Raw genomic sequence first — 16099 nt, forward strand, 5'->3', positions numbered from 1 at the left:
AGCAAATCCGAAACCCCCTCTTATCAGTTCGTTGACTTTAATTTCGATACGGTGAAAATCTGATATGCCGTTGGATGACAAGTTACCTTCAAGTGGCTTTTTGGTTCATAATGTGGCCGCTCTCTCGCAGGCAAACGAAGCAACGTGCGAGTTGGCTAAAGCACAACACAATATTTCGCATAATAGTCTGTACTATATTAAATATACAAGGTGCATAGGTAACGGGGCATATGGCATTTTACTGGCGAACCATTGGTCCTAGAGGCATACTTCCAATTGGAAAAAGTACCCTAATAATGTGTAGTAGTCAGATATTTGATTCATGTTGGCAGGGGTTACATAGTTATTAAAATAAAAATATTAACTTTTTATGTGGACACCCTGTGCCCCAAAACACAATTGGAAAGTTGTTTCCCGGTCTCCAACAAAAACATTCATCGTTTCTAAGTGCAATATTCACGAGATATTCGAAGAACGTTGGAAAAAAATATCATTAAATGCGAGGAAACCATTCTACCCGCATTTAATGCTGTTTTTTTTCCGGAATTTCCTCAATTTTTCGAATTCGCATATCCCGGTGAATATTGCACTTAGAAACGTGAAATTATTTTAGTTGTCATCGGAAAAGACAAAGCAACAACGTCTTAATTGGGTTCTTTGGCACACGGGGATGGAGTTTTTTTTTATTTTACAACTAGACAACCCCTTACAACATGAATGACATATCTGAGTTGGACACGTGATTTGGATACTTTTTCTAGTTGGGTATGTCTTTAAGACTAACGACTCGCCAGTGAAGTGCCATACGCCCTGTTACCCATGCAGTCTGCATACGCACGTAAAAAAATAGTTTGAGACGAAATACAGTCGACTCTCGTTGTAACGAATACCGTTATAACGGGGAAAAAAATACCGTTTTAACGAAAACTTTTCTAATGCCCCGGATAAGTTTACATAGGAACAATATAAAAATCTGAAATTCTTTTGTAACGAAATTTCTTTATTACTCCGGTCTCTTGGAGTTCATTATAATGAACCGCTGTGGTGGTCGAGTGGTTATAGTGCCGGACTCGTGATGCGAGGATCCGGGTTCGAACCCCACAGTGGTGGTCGGCTGAAGTTGGTTTTCTGTGGTTCCCAACTTCAAGGCGCAAATGCGAGCCGATCTCCCCGTTAAAAAGTCTCTCCACAGAGAGCAACAGTCCTACAACGGTAAATCATTCAACCATAACACTTCACTCATAGTTAGAAAAACTGGGGGCAGATGACAGCACTACACATAACAAGCATTACACAGAAACAAACTTTACGTCAGGTTGCACTACACGTACACGCACATTCCCGCATGTACCGGTTCGTTGGGGGTTCGTTGGGGGGTTCCGCGGGGGGGGGGGTGCATGTGTGGTGTAGCGGTAGTAGGTAGGGCCTCCAAAAAATGGCTCGGGGATCCATGATGTTCTTAAGTCAGCCACCTCGTTGGGCAATTTGCCTGTTGTGGCGTTGTATTTGTATTTGTATAATGGGGTTTGACTATATTCCCACCAAAAAAAAATCTGATATTTTTCCACTAAAGTAATTGAACTTTTGCAATTTGATCTGAAAACAGTCCTTTTTATAGTGATTATGTCATTTTACTTTTATAAATTTCGGAAGGAAACAAAAGGAAGAAAGGGTGGGGAGAAAAAAAGAAAAATTGGCCAAGAGGGGCTCTGTTGTGCGTAAATGCCATGAAATTCCACTTGTGCGCAAGGGGATTCGGGCCTCACTCTCAGTTTTATGACAAAATTTCACATTTATGAGACGTTTGACTACGGTCACGATTAATGTCTATATATAGCTTTCAATATTAAAATATTTCATTTATACGAAGCACAATTTCAATTATTTGACATTTTCATTTTGACTCGAACTCCAAATCTTTGGCATTTAGACATCATTTCCAACTATCAAATAAAACGAGGTTTTTGCAGATTGTGAAAAACGCGTCGCTGAATTGGTTTTGCATGCGTATTATCAACACTAAAAACCACAAATTTTAGGTTGACTGATACAAAGATACACATTGAGCCAGTTATGGACATTTCAAAGTGAAGACTTACGTGAGAAGTTATTACACGTTTCTGAAAAATCAGATGCCCCGACTCTCAAATAAACGGATTTCAATTGCTTTAAATGTGGTCATACGCCATTTTAGAATTTTCTTTTCTAATGTCCACAACATTGTTTTTGCAGTATGGGAAAATTGCATTGAAATTATTTGGGATGTTGCAGGCCAGCAGTTTCTTAAGTTATACAGCAATGTAGTTTTGAAAAATGTAATTTCGTGGGTATTTTTCCTCATGTATGATTTGGTCTCTTGGATGGAGTTCGTTATAACTGAATTCGACTTTATTTCTTTTCAGTGGAGGCAATGGGTTGGCACAGCCCCCTCCCCAAAAATTCATAAAAAATACCCCAGAGCAATCGTTCTTTATTCGATTTTTATAAATATATTCCCCATCAGACCACTCAGGTTTAGAGGCATCGCGAGTTCGATACCCGGTTCAGAAAACTTTCCTGACATAGGGGTACAACAAAAAATGACAACTTGAGCGCAGCACAAAATTGCTGAGTCCCCCATCGAGGGGTTAGCGCACCAACCTCTCGATGAGTATAAGAAACAAGCCTGCCGTTCGGAATCGTCAATAAATTGTAGGTCCCGGGGTCTAATTAGCCCTCGTCGTGCGCCAAAAATGATCAATGATCAGACCACTCAGTGCCGGTTGAAGATAGCTTTGTGATAAACTAGATGGCTATCCGTCTGTAATTGCATAAAATCGATGGGGTTTTTTTAAAAGCTTTCACTTTTCACCCATTTACTTCTTGGATTGCATTTACTACCAGCACTCAAAAGAATGTCAATGAATGGCCAAAAATCTTTGTCTGCTTTCTTTATGGAAGCCCTCTTTGAATGAAAAGTCTTCAAAACACACACAATTTTCTGTCTTTACAGTTACTCCATTTTGCTTTAAACCTCTTCTATAGTTTGTGTCAGGGCCTACTGTCACCCCCAAGTCGTAAACCCACCGAGAATACATGCAACGCGCTTTTTTTATTTCCTTCCCCATGTTAATGTTACTTGAATAGCGGAAAAATTGCGAAAAATATATTCTATGCATTTTTTGTTTGAAATTAAATTTTTTTTAGTCAGAGTGACTAAAAAAATTTAATTCCACAAACTTCTTCGTGGCCCCCGTATCAGTAGCCGTGGCTCCCCTTTTGCCATATTTTCATCCGTGGCCCCCCTGGAATATCCTAGGGCCCCCCTGAGGCCATATGGCCCCCGGTTGAGAACCACTGCACTAGAGCATTAATGTTCGTTTCATTCGTCATACCGTTTCTTCGGCTGAGATCCCAGCCTGATCAGTCCTCCACAAAACAAGAAGAAACCACCAAGAAATGCAAATTTCGGGTTCTACGTAAGACACAGTCATGACTGACGTCGTCACGCTAGGTGAAAGAAAAGGCACTGCGAAATGCGAGCCATGTATGTTGCTTTCTGCCATTCCGAACAAGATGCCGCTTTAAGGGAAAGAACGTGGGGAAATCGTAAAGATTTATTACCTGAATGGACAAAATGCCGCAGAGACATTGCCTGTTTACCGCAGAAACCATGGATTACGGTGAGGCCCGTGCACTGTCAAAGCTGTACAGGAAGCCTTTCCCGAGGAAGCTGTTGCAGAAGTTCATCAGACGATAAGCACAGTTCGTCCTGCAAGTGTATGCAGTGTTTCACGTGTTCTGAATATGCCGAATTCAACTGTCTGCAAGATTCTGCGCTCTGTTCTAAACATGTTTCCGTATTGATTCCAGCGTGTCCAGATGTTGGAAGCAGGAGACTATCAATTACGGCTGGATTTTGCGAATCAATTCCTTATCCAGTACGATGAAGATAGCAGCTGGCCTTTGCGCATTCTGTGGACAGATGAGGCGCATTTCCCGTTAACTAGTAACGTGAATTCGAAAAATTGTGTGCACTGGGCAGACAATAATCCACATGATGTGCTTGCACGTCCATTACACGAGGAAAAAGTGACTGTGTGGTATAACGAGTACGTTCATCCTCGGCCCTTACTTTTTTGAAGAGGTTACTGCCGGTGATCTGCAAACATGTACAGTAACGAGTGCTCGCTATCTGGACATGTTAACTCGTTACGCGATTCCCGCATTGCAACGGCAAAATGCTCTATCTGAAGTTGTGTGGATGCAAGATGGCGCTCCTCCACATGTAGGGTTTTCAGTCAAACATGTCTTAAGTCAACAGTTTGGTGACAGAGTTATCTCCCGTCATTTCCCGTTTCCGTGGCCACCAAGGTCTCCTGATCTCACACCAATGGATTTCTGGCTGTGGGGATATCTGAAATCTAAAGTGTATCAGTTTCGTCCGCAAACTGCATCTGATTTGAAAGATGCCATCAGAACTGCGATTCAAGAGATTCCTATTGCCATGGTACGTGCTGCAGTGCTATCCACCATCTGCCGCATGCAAAGTGTCATTGTGTGTGAAGGAGGTCATGTGGAAAATTTGTGAAACACAATATAACGCTTTATTTTATGCTGCTTCTCTGTCCTTATTAGTTGTCCTCACTTTTAGCCTATCTACCGCCGGTGATTTTCATGCTACAGTTGCCGTTCGAACGCTATTTAGGGTTTTTCACATTGGAGATCACATTCCGATACAAAAAACTTGGTGTTGTCATTTGATATTTTCGAAATTTTCTCACTGTAACCGTAACTGTTAGAGTGACACTGTTGTTTTCCATATCATTCTTGAGCGCATACCTCAAAATACCTTATGCCAAAATTTCATTCAGTTTCTGTGAATGGTATGATAGTTAGGGGCCCATATGTCGGGATAGTTTTTTTATAATCATCCCGTACATACAATATATATATCTAACAACATATTTATGTTCACACAGTCATGTGTGTTCTGTGTTTTAATGATATTGCCATCTGCCTTTCATATTTTTAAGTGAATATGGCAGACACCTGAATTTTCATATCATGTAAGAATTGATTGTGTTGAAGGTCCACATGTTGTCTGCAGAGAGACTTTTTCAAATGAAAGGCTGGCTTGCGTCAGCAATCAGTAAGTGCATCTATATTTACATTGTTAAAGGTTCAAATCCACACTGAGACAAAACACGAAGCTCCATCACTGATGCATACAGTTTATTTTAACTATTACAATTGATAACTTAAACATTAATGGGGGGGGGGGAGTTTGTAAATGATGCAATTACTCTGAAGGACAACTTACATTTGGATGATTGAGTCATTTTTCAAACTAAACAATAAAATGGAATTAAAAGAAATAATAAATGTTTGAAAATCTTCATATTTCCAGTCACACAATCGAATGGAAAGGTAGGGAAAACACAAACAGTGGGTTTATATTACAAAATTCTCCTCCTCACGTAAATGGAAAACCATAACAAGTTGACGAATCTGTTTCAAGAAGTGAGCACAAATGGAACTTTTTAAAATGAGACTCCTCCGCCAACAAATTCCATCCGCTGGAGGGGGAAAAAAACAAACAACACATAATTAATAATGTTAAAAATTATACTCCCTGCATTAGTCGACATGCTGCCAAACTGAAGGGGATACCATATTTTTTAATGTTGGGATTTTTGGTCCATTACCAGACTGCCAGGAAAAGAGTCACAGTATTAATGGGTTATTTAAGAATTTTCTAGAATCTCAAATTTGACTCAAATTTCCCAGCATGCCAGGAAATGCAGGCATTTCTGGCATTCCGGTCTCCCTTGATGTTTTCTGGCATGCCGGCTCATGGAGGGGAATACAGTATTCGTGTTTAATGCTAACGATAAACATACAATAAACAACAAAGAGAACCACTCCAGCGATTCCCTAATGGTGCGGCACAAGATCAGTGAGGGGTGAATAAAATTACCACATATTTATTCCCGTATAAGTCGAGTTTTGTTTTATTTGTTAAAAAAATTGTTTGCATATTGGGAGAAGGGTTGACATATATATATATATATATATATATATATATATATATATATATATATGTGTGTGTATATATGTGTGTATAAACCCTGTGTGTGTGTATATATATATACACACACACAGGGTGCTTAGCAAACAGAGGGTATGACATTTTACTGGTGAACCATTGATCCTAGAGATATACTTCCAGTTAGGGAAAGTTTCCAAATAACGTGTAGTACTCAGATATGTCATTCATATTTCAAGGGGTTGTATAGCTATTAAAATAAAAAATTAACATTTTTACAGTCCCTGTATGCCCAAAAAACCCAATTAGAAAGTTTTGCCCCATCTCTCCTGATGCTAACGGAAAAAAAACCATGTTTTATAAGTGCAATATTTACTGAGATATTTAAATTCGAAAATTAGATGAAATTTCAGAAAAAATAGTGTTAAATGCAAGTTAAATGGTTTACCCATATTTTTAAAGCTCCCCCCCTCCCAACATTCCTCTATTTTTTTGAATATCTTGATGAATATTGCACCTACAAACATGGAATTCTTTTTGTTGGCATCAGTAGAAACAGACAACAACTTTCTAGTTGTGTTTCAGGGCACACTGGGACTGCATAAAAAGTCAATTTTTTTTATTTTAATAACTATACAACCCCTTGAAACATGAATGAAATATCCAAGTACTACATGTTATTAGAAAATGTTTTCTAATTGAAAGTATACCTCTAGGATCAACCGTTCACCAGTAAAATGCAGTACCCCCAGTTTGCTATGCACCCTGTATTACACAGGTACGTTTTTGCAGAAAAAAAACCTGATTCAGTTATGTTTTTTGTGGTTATCAAGTAGATTATATTGAACATGCTACAGTATTCATAAACTGTTTGGAAAAACTGAAGGAGCGATAGCACCCATCAAGACTAACAATATTTACGATGGAACCAATGGTTGCAATCCACTCAGAATGCTAGAGAAGCGTAAACTGTCCACATTGAAGTTTTGACAATGGAAAAAAAGAGATGTAAAATCATAAGTTTTGCAATCCTGTGTAGATCAGCGAAAGACTCAAAAGGAGATGCTCAAAGTGATGTCTGAGGATGCTGTCGCACAGTTCACGTCAGTGAATGAAAGACTAGTGCTCCACCTCTTATAGGCCACTGGTACAAGTACATGTCAAATTTGTGGGAAGAAAAAAAGTGTGGATTGCCATCATAGGTTCCACTGTAAAAATTGTCCATCTTGATATGGGCACTCTCTGCCACTTCTTTTTAAATTTTTTCTAGATAATTTATGAACATCCAGTATGTCATCGAAGTGCTGCCTTGGCATCGGGCAGAGATACCAATACTTAAAATGCCTAAATGCAGTGAATTTTAAAAGCAGTTAATGTCTCAAATTCTATGCATGGTCAAACCTAGTTACAACAAACTTTCAGAAATCAAACATTGCACTTGCTATACCAATCTAATAATAGAATATGGATCATATCTCACAAAATTGTAAAAAATATTGTCCTACATATTATCAAGGGTGACAAACCTTTTCAGTCTGAGGGAAAGATTTGCAGGATTTGTGGCAATCTGGGCTAGAAACTTGTATAGCATAAAGAGTGAGTATACAATCTGTATTTTACCAGATACTCCCATATTTTTGGATGTAAACTTTTTTTACAAAATGCGATGTTTTCAACCCATATATTTTTAACACTTTAAGTCAATTCATCTATATATTCATCTCCCATATTTCTCAAACATGTGATTTTTACAGTACTTATCATATTGCCAAATTTTCAGCAACTTTAGTAATAGTCGGCAACTTTACTTGTCTTTGACAATTTTTGCAGCTGCAAATTACAACTTTATTTGCCTTTGACAACTTTTTGGGGATATCCCATATTTCTATGAAGGAAATATAGTCAGCCTAAATATTTACCGTGTTGAATATTGATAATTTTCTACCAAAAAACTTCAATGGGCCGAATGGAAACCCCTTGGCAGGCCAGAGGTTGTGCATCTCTGCATATTAGCTATCTATCTATCTAGCAGAGGGACTGACAAATCCCAGGCACCAGGCCATCATAGTGACTAGAAAATCAACAATAGAGCCTAAAATTTCCTATATTTGATTGGTCAATTAGAGTATCTAGAGATGACACAAAAACTTTTGATTTCATAAGGATGTGTCTTCAAACATGAAGGAGGGAGGCGGGGGATTAAATCTTAGAAAAAATTTTTTTTAACGGTTTTTCTTAAAAAAAACATGCTTGGATTCTTAGGAATACAGGCGTCCTTTGCTCTACGGCATCAGCTAGTTCTGCAAAATAAGGCAAAATCTCATAAAGTGAGCTAAATTTAACATGGAAAAGATAAGGGCTGGTTTTCTTAAGAAGGATAAAAAAATTTGAACCCAACAGCAAAGGAACTTTTTCTTAATAAATTAATTATTCCAATTTATATGAATGAATCCCAGGAATTTAGGCAATGAATGAATTAAATTAATACTTTTTCTGTCTTCACTATTTATGATTGATTCTAGTGAGTGTAGATGTTTTCTTTCCTAAAGAGCTTGGTATGACAGGCTGCAAGATTTGACTGACAAGCAGCGTTTCTCGTCTCCTTATAAAAACTTTTGTAGCAAAGCCAGAGAATCCTGCATATTTGTCGCAAATATCAAAATTCTAGTTTCACTGGAACCGCTTTTTTCAATTAGATTTCTCATGGCGTAAATGTGTGCGTTACCAAACATTGTTCATCAGTGAGATCTGGTGAGTTGTATCTGAGAATTCCTCTCATATTTGTCTCAGCTACATCAGCAAATCCAAAGTATATCATCATCAAAGGATTTAATTACGTTATACATATCTTCAACTTGCAAGTCCATTTCCAGGATAAAAATTAAACTTCAAGCTAAATTTTACAGGTTGGAGTTTTCAAAATAAATTTTTAAAAATTGTGTTATAGCGAAATAGTGTAAAGCAAAACTGGCACCTGAATTTTTGCTATTATTACCTCTATTATACCAACTATTATTTTACTATTATAAATTTCTATTATTATTGAATTAAGCTGGCACTAGAATTTTTTTTAAATTTGTCAAGCCCCTGATCTATCCAAAATTGAATCAATGTAAAAAAAACAATATGAGTGCATAATACCAAAACAAAGTGGAGCAAATAAAATTTATGCATGACTAAGTGTCAACTCACTTGCTGCGGCTCCACAAAATCTAACCAATCAGATGCATATGTCGGTAGAAGTCCCATAGAAGAACATTTGTAGAGGGCTAACGCTAGGCAAACCAAATTACCAAACAGATAAACAATCTTTTGGAAAAAAGCTTGACCTCCTTCAATTAATTTGAATGCTACAATCGAAACAGGAGAGGAACACAAAAGAGAATAAGGGGCACATTTTTTAAACAGCCAACAAAAGTTTAGAACTCCACAGCAGCACCACATAGCAGACAGTTTCGATATTCATCAATAAAATACACAGTCGAATCCCGTTATAACAAACTCCAAGTGACCTGAGAAATCACTTTGTTATAACAAAATTTTGTTATAAAGAAATTCCAGGTTTTTCCATTGTTCCTATGCAATCTTATACAAATACAACGCAGCAACAGGCAAAATGCCCAACAAGGTAGCTAAGAAAAAGATGCCCCTAACAAATATGGATGTCATATATTTCAAAAAAATTATCTGGGGGATTAAAAAGTTTTCGTTAAAACAAGATTTTTTTTTTGCTATAACAGGATTCGACTGCAATTAATACAAGCAGTGAAAAGATAAAGAAAAGAAATAATGCCTTGCATATTCCAAACATATATAACAAAATATCCTAATGAATATGTTACAGTAAATAAGATAAATCTGGTTATTATGCACAATTACAGACCATTCTGGTATGTTTGATAAATTTCCGTAAATTTATAACTTTTACCAGTTATTTTGTGTAAGCGAGGCTGGTAAATTCAGCAAATAGAAAAAAACATCACTTTTGCTGATGATTACGCATAATACACAAGCGTTGTTGGTAAATATGAATCATACTAAATTTATTACACTTCCCAGTTATTTTGCATAATCACCATTTCATATCAGTAAATATGATAAATTGGTCTCATTGCCATGATAAGATTTATTATTTATATGACCGTGCTTTGTAAATCAGAGTCTGAACTAGATATAGTGAACCCTGATTACATAAACTTTTCTGAACATCCCAGAAACAACTCATATAATTAACTCCTATTTGATGAATTCTGAAATCGGACCATGATACACTCCTATTTTCCAAATTTTACTATCCTATTTGTGTTGCTAGGAACCATCGAGTTGATTCCGACTCCTGGTGACTCTATACATTATGGCTCTCCAAGCTGGTCTGTTATTCATAGCATGCCTCAGTTGCATTAGCTTCATTCCAGTGCTTTGCAACACCTCCTCCATCCATCTGGTGCTCTTCCTCTCTTTCCTTCCATTCATTCTTCCAAGCATAATCATTTTTTTAGTGAGCCTTATTTACTACCCTGATATTACAGGCCATTTCATCAAATTACTATTAGTATGTAGGCTATAAATATTTTTCAGCATTTATAAAATTTACCCCTGATCCTTGGGTATTACGTGTAATTGCTAGTAGAAGTGCGATAAATTTATTAAATTTACCAAGATGATTGGTCATTGTGTGTAATAACCAGTTATTATGCATAATAGCCAGTTTATCACATTTATTGTAACAAATGTCACCAACCGATTCCATATGAAATTAAATTGAAGTGAATTATTCTTTTTCAATTGGCACACACTGAAACACCCCAGGGGTGAACTTGTATTACGCCAATGGGTCCCAAGCCCCTTCTTGTCACTATTGCCATAATGACTACAGAAATATTGGGTTTGAGCCTTCCTAACATTTTCAATAAATTAATGCCATGTGAAAGACTCTCTTGGTTATACACAGAGTGAACCCCTGCATTATATAATATGGTATCACCAGAAGAACCTTCTCCATGAAATATGGCAGTCTCATGATAATGAAGAGCGTTCCTCACTCAAAGAAAACCGATTCATCCCAGGAAACATAAGAGGAACCACAATCTTGCACGTGTTGTTTTCTGCCAACAGCAATTTTTTGGCAACTCAGCCAGGGATGAGTATAAATTAATGGTGCCTGTAAATTCTTGATGAAATTTCTGATTTGTGCACCAGCTCAACTGGCCGATGTCCAAATTCTGTCTATCGATGAGAATGAAGAATGATAATTAAAGTGCAGGAACCTTGTGAGTACAAATGAGCAACAAAAATGCTTTTGAGGAATGCTTCGTTAGAGCAGAAAGAACACCATGATGCTTCAGATGTGATGTTGATGAAAAACTTTAATACACAAACAACAGAGCAATGGTTCAACTAATCATATTTGCACTTTGCAGAATATTATTGAATATTCTGCGAAGAGGGTCTATGACTGTCATCTTATTGGCATGAAAGGGCTGCAAAATACAAAAGATAGAAAATGCAGCAGAGAATGACCAAATTGTATGTCTGTCAAAAGTGTATTTGATTAAAATTAGAACAGACCAAAACAAAACTTTAAATTCATATATGCAGATTCAATTACCCAGAAATTTCGATTCACCAACAGTCTTGTCTCAACCACAATCATCTAGGATTTGAAGCACAGTCAAACACTGTTACAAGGAACTCCGAGGGTTTGCTACACCCATACAGAGCTACAGTTGTACAGAGTAACCTCTTGATAACGGACACCATGGGACCAAACGTTTTGTCTGCTAATAAGCAGTGTCCATTAATATACAGGGGAAATACCCCATTTCACTGACATCAAAAGGATCTGTTATGGAGGTTCCTCTGTAGGAGGGTTTGAATGTAAAGGGTTGCATGAAAATTGATGTACAGTAGGCTTTTATTAATCAGACCAGGGTATGCCGGATTACTGAAATCCTCAGAATACTGGAAATTAGTCGCACAAAAGCCTATTTAAATACAGTAAAACCTCATGGCGGGATAAAAAACATTTGTCTGTAAAAGAGGGGGTGACCGTTAATGAGGGGTTTGAAAGGCATACTTTTATTGTACAAGGGGAAATTATTATTTGGCTGTGAAAGAGAGGTGATCGCATTTGAGTGGATGTTCATTAAGAAGGGTTTTACTGCACTGTATTCCCTTGCATTCGCCAGCATGTCGTGAAACTTGGTGTTTAATATGGATCACAATATGCATTTAGCAAACTCAATGGATTTTTAGAATAAAACATATTATAAGATTAAAGATCCAGTCTGTGACTTGAATTTCCCAGCATGCCAGAAAATACAGGTATTCTCTGGCATGCTATTGTCCCTCGCTGTTCCCCCAGCATGCTGGCTAATGCGAGGAATACAGTAATATAAACTTCTACACACAGACATGCAGTGACATGTTCTCCTCCTTCTCTATGCTCAAAGAAAAATTCTAGACAAGCCAGACTAGCACACGACCAAGAGTCTACTGTATATGTCCTACATACAAAAATAACATATGTGACATAAAATTGAGATCTCAACAAATACATACTTGCTTGAATAGTGAGGAATGCTTTGATGAGACGCAACAATAACATCCCGACCATCATTATAGGAAAAATAGATATGGAATTTCCAGCCATGTACATTATAAACAGGTTCATAGGCACTTGTTTCAAAGGTGCTAATGCAATGTCCCAAGATTTCTATATGCAGTCAAATGAAAAATAACCATCAGAAGGAAAACAACATAAACCAATAATTAAGTGTTACTATTAGCAATATAATGGGTACTGCAACTATTTCACAGATAAACATATAATGTTAAGAATATTGGGCTATATTCAAGCCAATATCAAAGCTGTTTCAAAATCACTGAGTACATGGATAACTTCAAATATGTAAGAAATGTTTATTTATGTCAACAAAATAGCAAATCTATGGTGCCAGATCCATTAAAAAAGATTTTTATCAATAACAGATCAGCCCTAGATCACTTCCATGCAGATGAAGGGGGCATCAGTAACCTTTGTCTGAGGTGTCACAGTGAGCTGGAGATATTGGCTTGTGTGCCTATTTATGATTTGAAGTTGTTCTACCAAACTATTCTTGGAAGCCAGGGGTGGCAATCAGAACCACTGATTTATGGCTTTTGAAATAGAGGTCGGTGGAAGATGATAACAGGAAATATTTCCTTATTTCAAAATTGACAGTGTGAAGACTACTACATCATCGTATTTACAAGAAAACAAATGTCTTGCACGTCTGGAATATCAGAAAAGTTTCCTAAGAGACGTCAGTTCTGAAAACAAACTAGAGCCTTCTCTGATTCATGGGAAATCAGTTTAATGCAGTGGTTCTTAACCGAGGGTGATCACAAAAGGTCATGATGAATGTCAACACCCTTCCAGCCTGTGAGAAAAAATTCAATTTTATTTCTATAGATAAAAAGAGTCTGTTATTTAATTTCATCAAATATATGGTTAATCATTGAAGAAATCTGTCAACCATCGGCATAGAATAAAGACATCATAACGTGTATTGAATAACATACATGCTTAGCAGTAACACTGAATCATACCTTTACAATCAGGTTAGCATCTGCTTCCCGGCTAGCTTCGGCATGAACGGGACCTAAAGTGGCACTGTAACCTGGAGGAGATGGCAACTCAACAGATCTTTCAGACCGGCCCCTGGATTTTATTATAAACAAAAAACAAATATATATATATATATATTAGCTTAAGAGACATGTAACCCCCAAAACAGAATGTTATGCATTATTCTGCAATGAACCCTCGGCTGACTGGAAATGTTCTGTGGTAAAAATTTCCCTAATAGTATATTTTTCACACTCTTCTGTGTTTTGGGGCAAGTAACATATACAGTCTAACTCATTATAGTGCCCGATGTCACACCAAACTTGCTTAGCGCCAGAAATTTTCACTGAACAAATCTTCCATTTCTAGGATTTATACGTGTTAAACCATGATTCAATATAATGCCAAATGTTATAGCACCAGAATTCTGTGAAAAAAATAATGGCAGTAAATGTAGGTTCGACTGCATGTTATTGTCAAATTCTGAAGTCTGGCCACTCCATTTTGTACTGTTCTCAGAGTTTAATTTGAAGTGTCTGAGAGTGGTGCAGTGGTAAGATGCTCATCCAGTTAGCATATCGGACTAGTCCAGTATACTGATAATATAGTGTGCTACTGGGGCAGTGATTATGCATAATAACCAGTGCTTACAGATAATCACCATTTTATCACATTCACCATAACATATAGACTACATGCTAACTGATGCTTACAGCTAACTTCTGTGCCCCAAGAACGTTGCTTTGCCCTGAAGCTCCATGATGTTGCAACAGCCTTAATGGACATGACTATGAGATTGCCATTGCCAATAAAATTCTTGCTCACTATAAATTTACTAAAACAATCAATTTGATAAATAGAAAGAATATCGCTCCCTAATGAGGGTTGAAGGCCTTGGATAAGGCAGGGGGCCTTTAAGAAGAAAATGTGGTCCAAAACGAACAGCGTGTGAAAAAACATTGAGAAACACTGACTTAGAACATGGAAATGGCCTCAAGATTTCCCTAAGGCATTGGTTCTCAACCTTTTCTGACTCGCAGAGTCTTTTCTAAGTACATAGTTTCTATGGCAGAGCCTCGTAGACCTCATTATTTGAATTTAATTTATAAAATTTACCGATCCATTTCATTTTCCTCAAGTGGCCATGGAGCTGAAGGTCTCAGTGGAGCACCATTCGAGAATATCTGGCCTAAGGAATATAAATTATTTTATGGGTTCAGAAAGGGCAAAAAAGTGGGAAAAAACTGCTGTAGATATTTTTTGTGCTTATTTAACATTACAGTGAATAATGTGCATTTAACTCACATCTCGAAGGAATGCTTTTTAATTTAATGTCTCCAAGTCTATTTATGGAAAATTCATCTTCACGCAATTCACCAATAGACAAACAATTAACTAGCGGAAAGATCCCAGCCGGGAAAGTGTACGGCCAACTATTTACCGATGATTGTCACCAGTGGGTGTGAATAAGTCAGCAGAGTTCTCAACCTTTTTTGACTTGCAGAGCCCCTATTGATAAAAAAATTTCTATGGCGGAGCCCTGTAGACCATTTTTGATTCATTCATCAGTAACCAATTTATTTTTGTTATTTAAAAATATTTATAATTTTTTTTCTCAAATTTACAGTTTTTTGTTGTTCTCTTGGAGCGGCCGCGGAACCCCTGGAGAGTGCACATGGAGCCCCAAGGGCTCCGCGGAGCATCGGTTGAGAACCGGTGGACTAAGTGATTGAGCAAGTAAATGATCGAATGAGTGACTGAATAAGTTGGTGAATCAACTATCGAAAGAGCTAATGAGTGAGTAGTCACGATTGACCAGGTACATGAATGACATAGTGTGGTTGTATGAGTGATCAAATGATTGGGTGAGGGACGGTGAGTGAGTAACCTTATTAGTGATCAAGAGAATGGTTGAGTTACTGACTGAATGAGTGACCATATGAATGAACCGGTGAATGGGTGAGTGACTGAGTACGTGACCGTATGAGTGACTCACGTGAATACCTGCTCATTCATTAACTCATTTGGTCACTCACTAACTCTTTGACTCCGTCATCAATCACCCACTTACTCACTGAACTACGCTCATCCATGTCACTCTATAGACGGATTTCCTAACGGTGAAGTGTGTGGCGATGAATTCGCCGCCCATGTTCAAAATCAGTGCTTGCGGAAGTATAAAATTGTGAATGTAAAAATCAAGAACAAATGCTAACAACATAAATGCAAATAAATTTATGAGCATTTTATAATTTATGATACCTGAGAGTGCAAAAATGCCATTTATGCGACGATTTCGTCATTAAACCCATCACAGCAGAGCCTCGGAGAATCCAACACCTAAAAAATTTTCGGAGTAGAAAATTCGTAAACAAACATTACCAATGATTATGCAATGGTCATTCCACCTTAAACGCATATCTCACAAAATTGAGATAATAAAAAATACGTAAAAATTACGA

At 37.4% G+C, this 16099-nt stretch overlaps 1 protein-coding gene across 1 annotated transcript; it reads right to left on the reverse strand.

Moving 5' to 3' along the window:
* Positions 1–5193: 5193 nt before the first annotated feature.
* EMC4 (ER membrane protein complex subunit 4) lies at positions 5194–16024 on the reverse strand. Its single transcript, XM_089250982.1, has 5 exons — positions 15900–16024; positions 13619–13730; positions 12590–12743; positions 9221–9378; positions 5194–5558 (listed from the first exon to the last, which is right to left on the reverse strand). The coding sequence occupies exons 1-5, from the start codon at positions 15947–15949 to the stop codon at positions 5523–5525; spliced, it is 510 nt and encodes a 169-aa protein (XP_089107108.1). The 5' UTR covers positions 15950–16024; the 3' UTR covers positions 5194–5522.
* Positions 16025–16099: the final 75 nt, after the last annotated feature.

This window comes from Pholcus phalangioides, unplaced genomic scaffold, assembly GCF_987345545.1.
Source record: "Pholcus phalangioides strain wild (caught in Gottingen) unplaced genomic scaffold, Ppha-v1.0 ptg000024l_1, whole genome shotgun sequence".
NCBI lineage: Eukaryota > Metazoa > Arthropoda > Arachnida > Araneae > Pholcidae > Pholcus > Pholcus phalangioides.

What these genes read in the sequence shown, in the direction of transcription:
- EMC4 (XM_089250982.1), bottom strand. Translation starts at nt 15,949, where the DNA reads ATGGGTTTAATGACGAAATCGTCGCATAAATGGCATTTTTGCACTCTC. An exon ending in TGGCATTTTTGCACTCTCAG is followed by an intron (nt 13,731 to 15,899) that starts GTATCATAAATT and finishes AATAAAATCCAG; the next exon opens with GGGCCGGTCTGAAAGATCTG. An exon ending in ATGCTAACCTGATTGTAAAG is followed by an intron (nt 12,744 to 13,618) that starts GTATGATTCAGT and finishes GACTGCATATAG; the next exon opens with AAATCTTGGGACATTGCATT.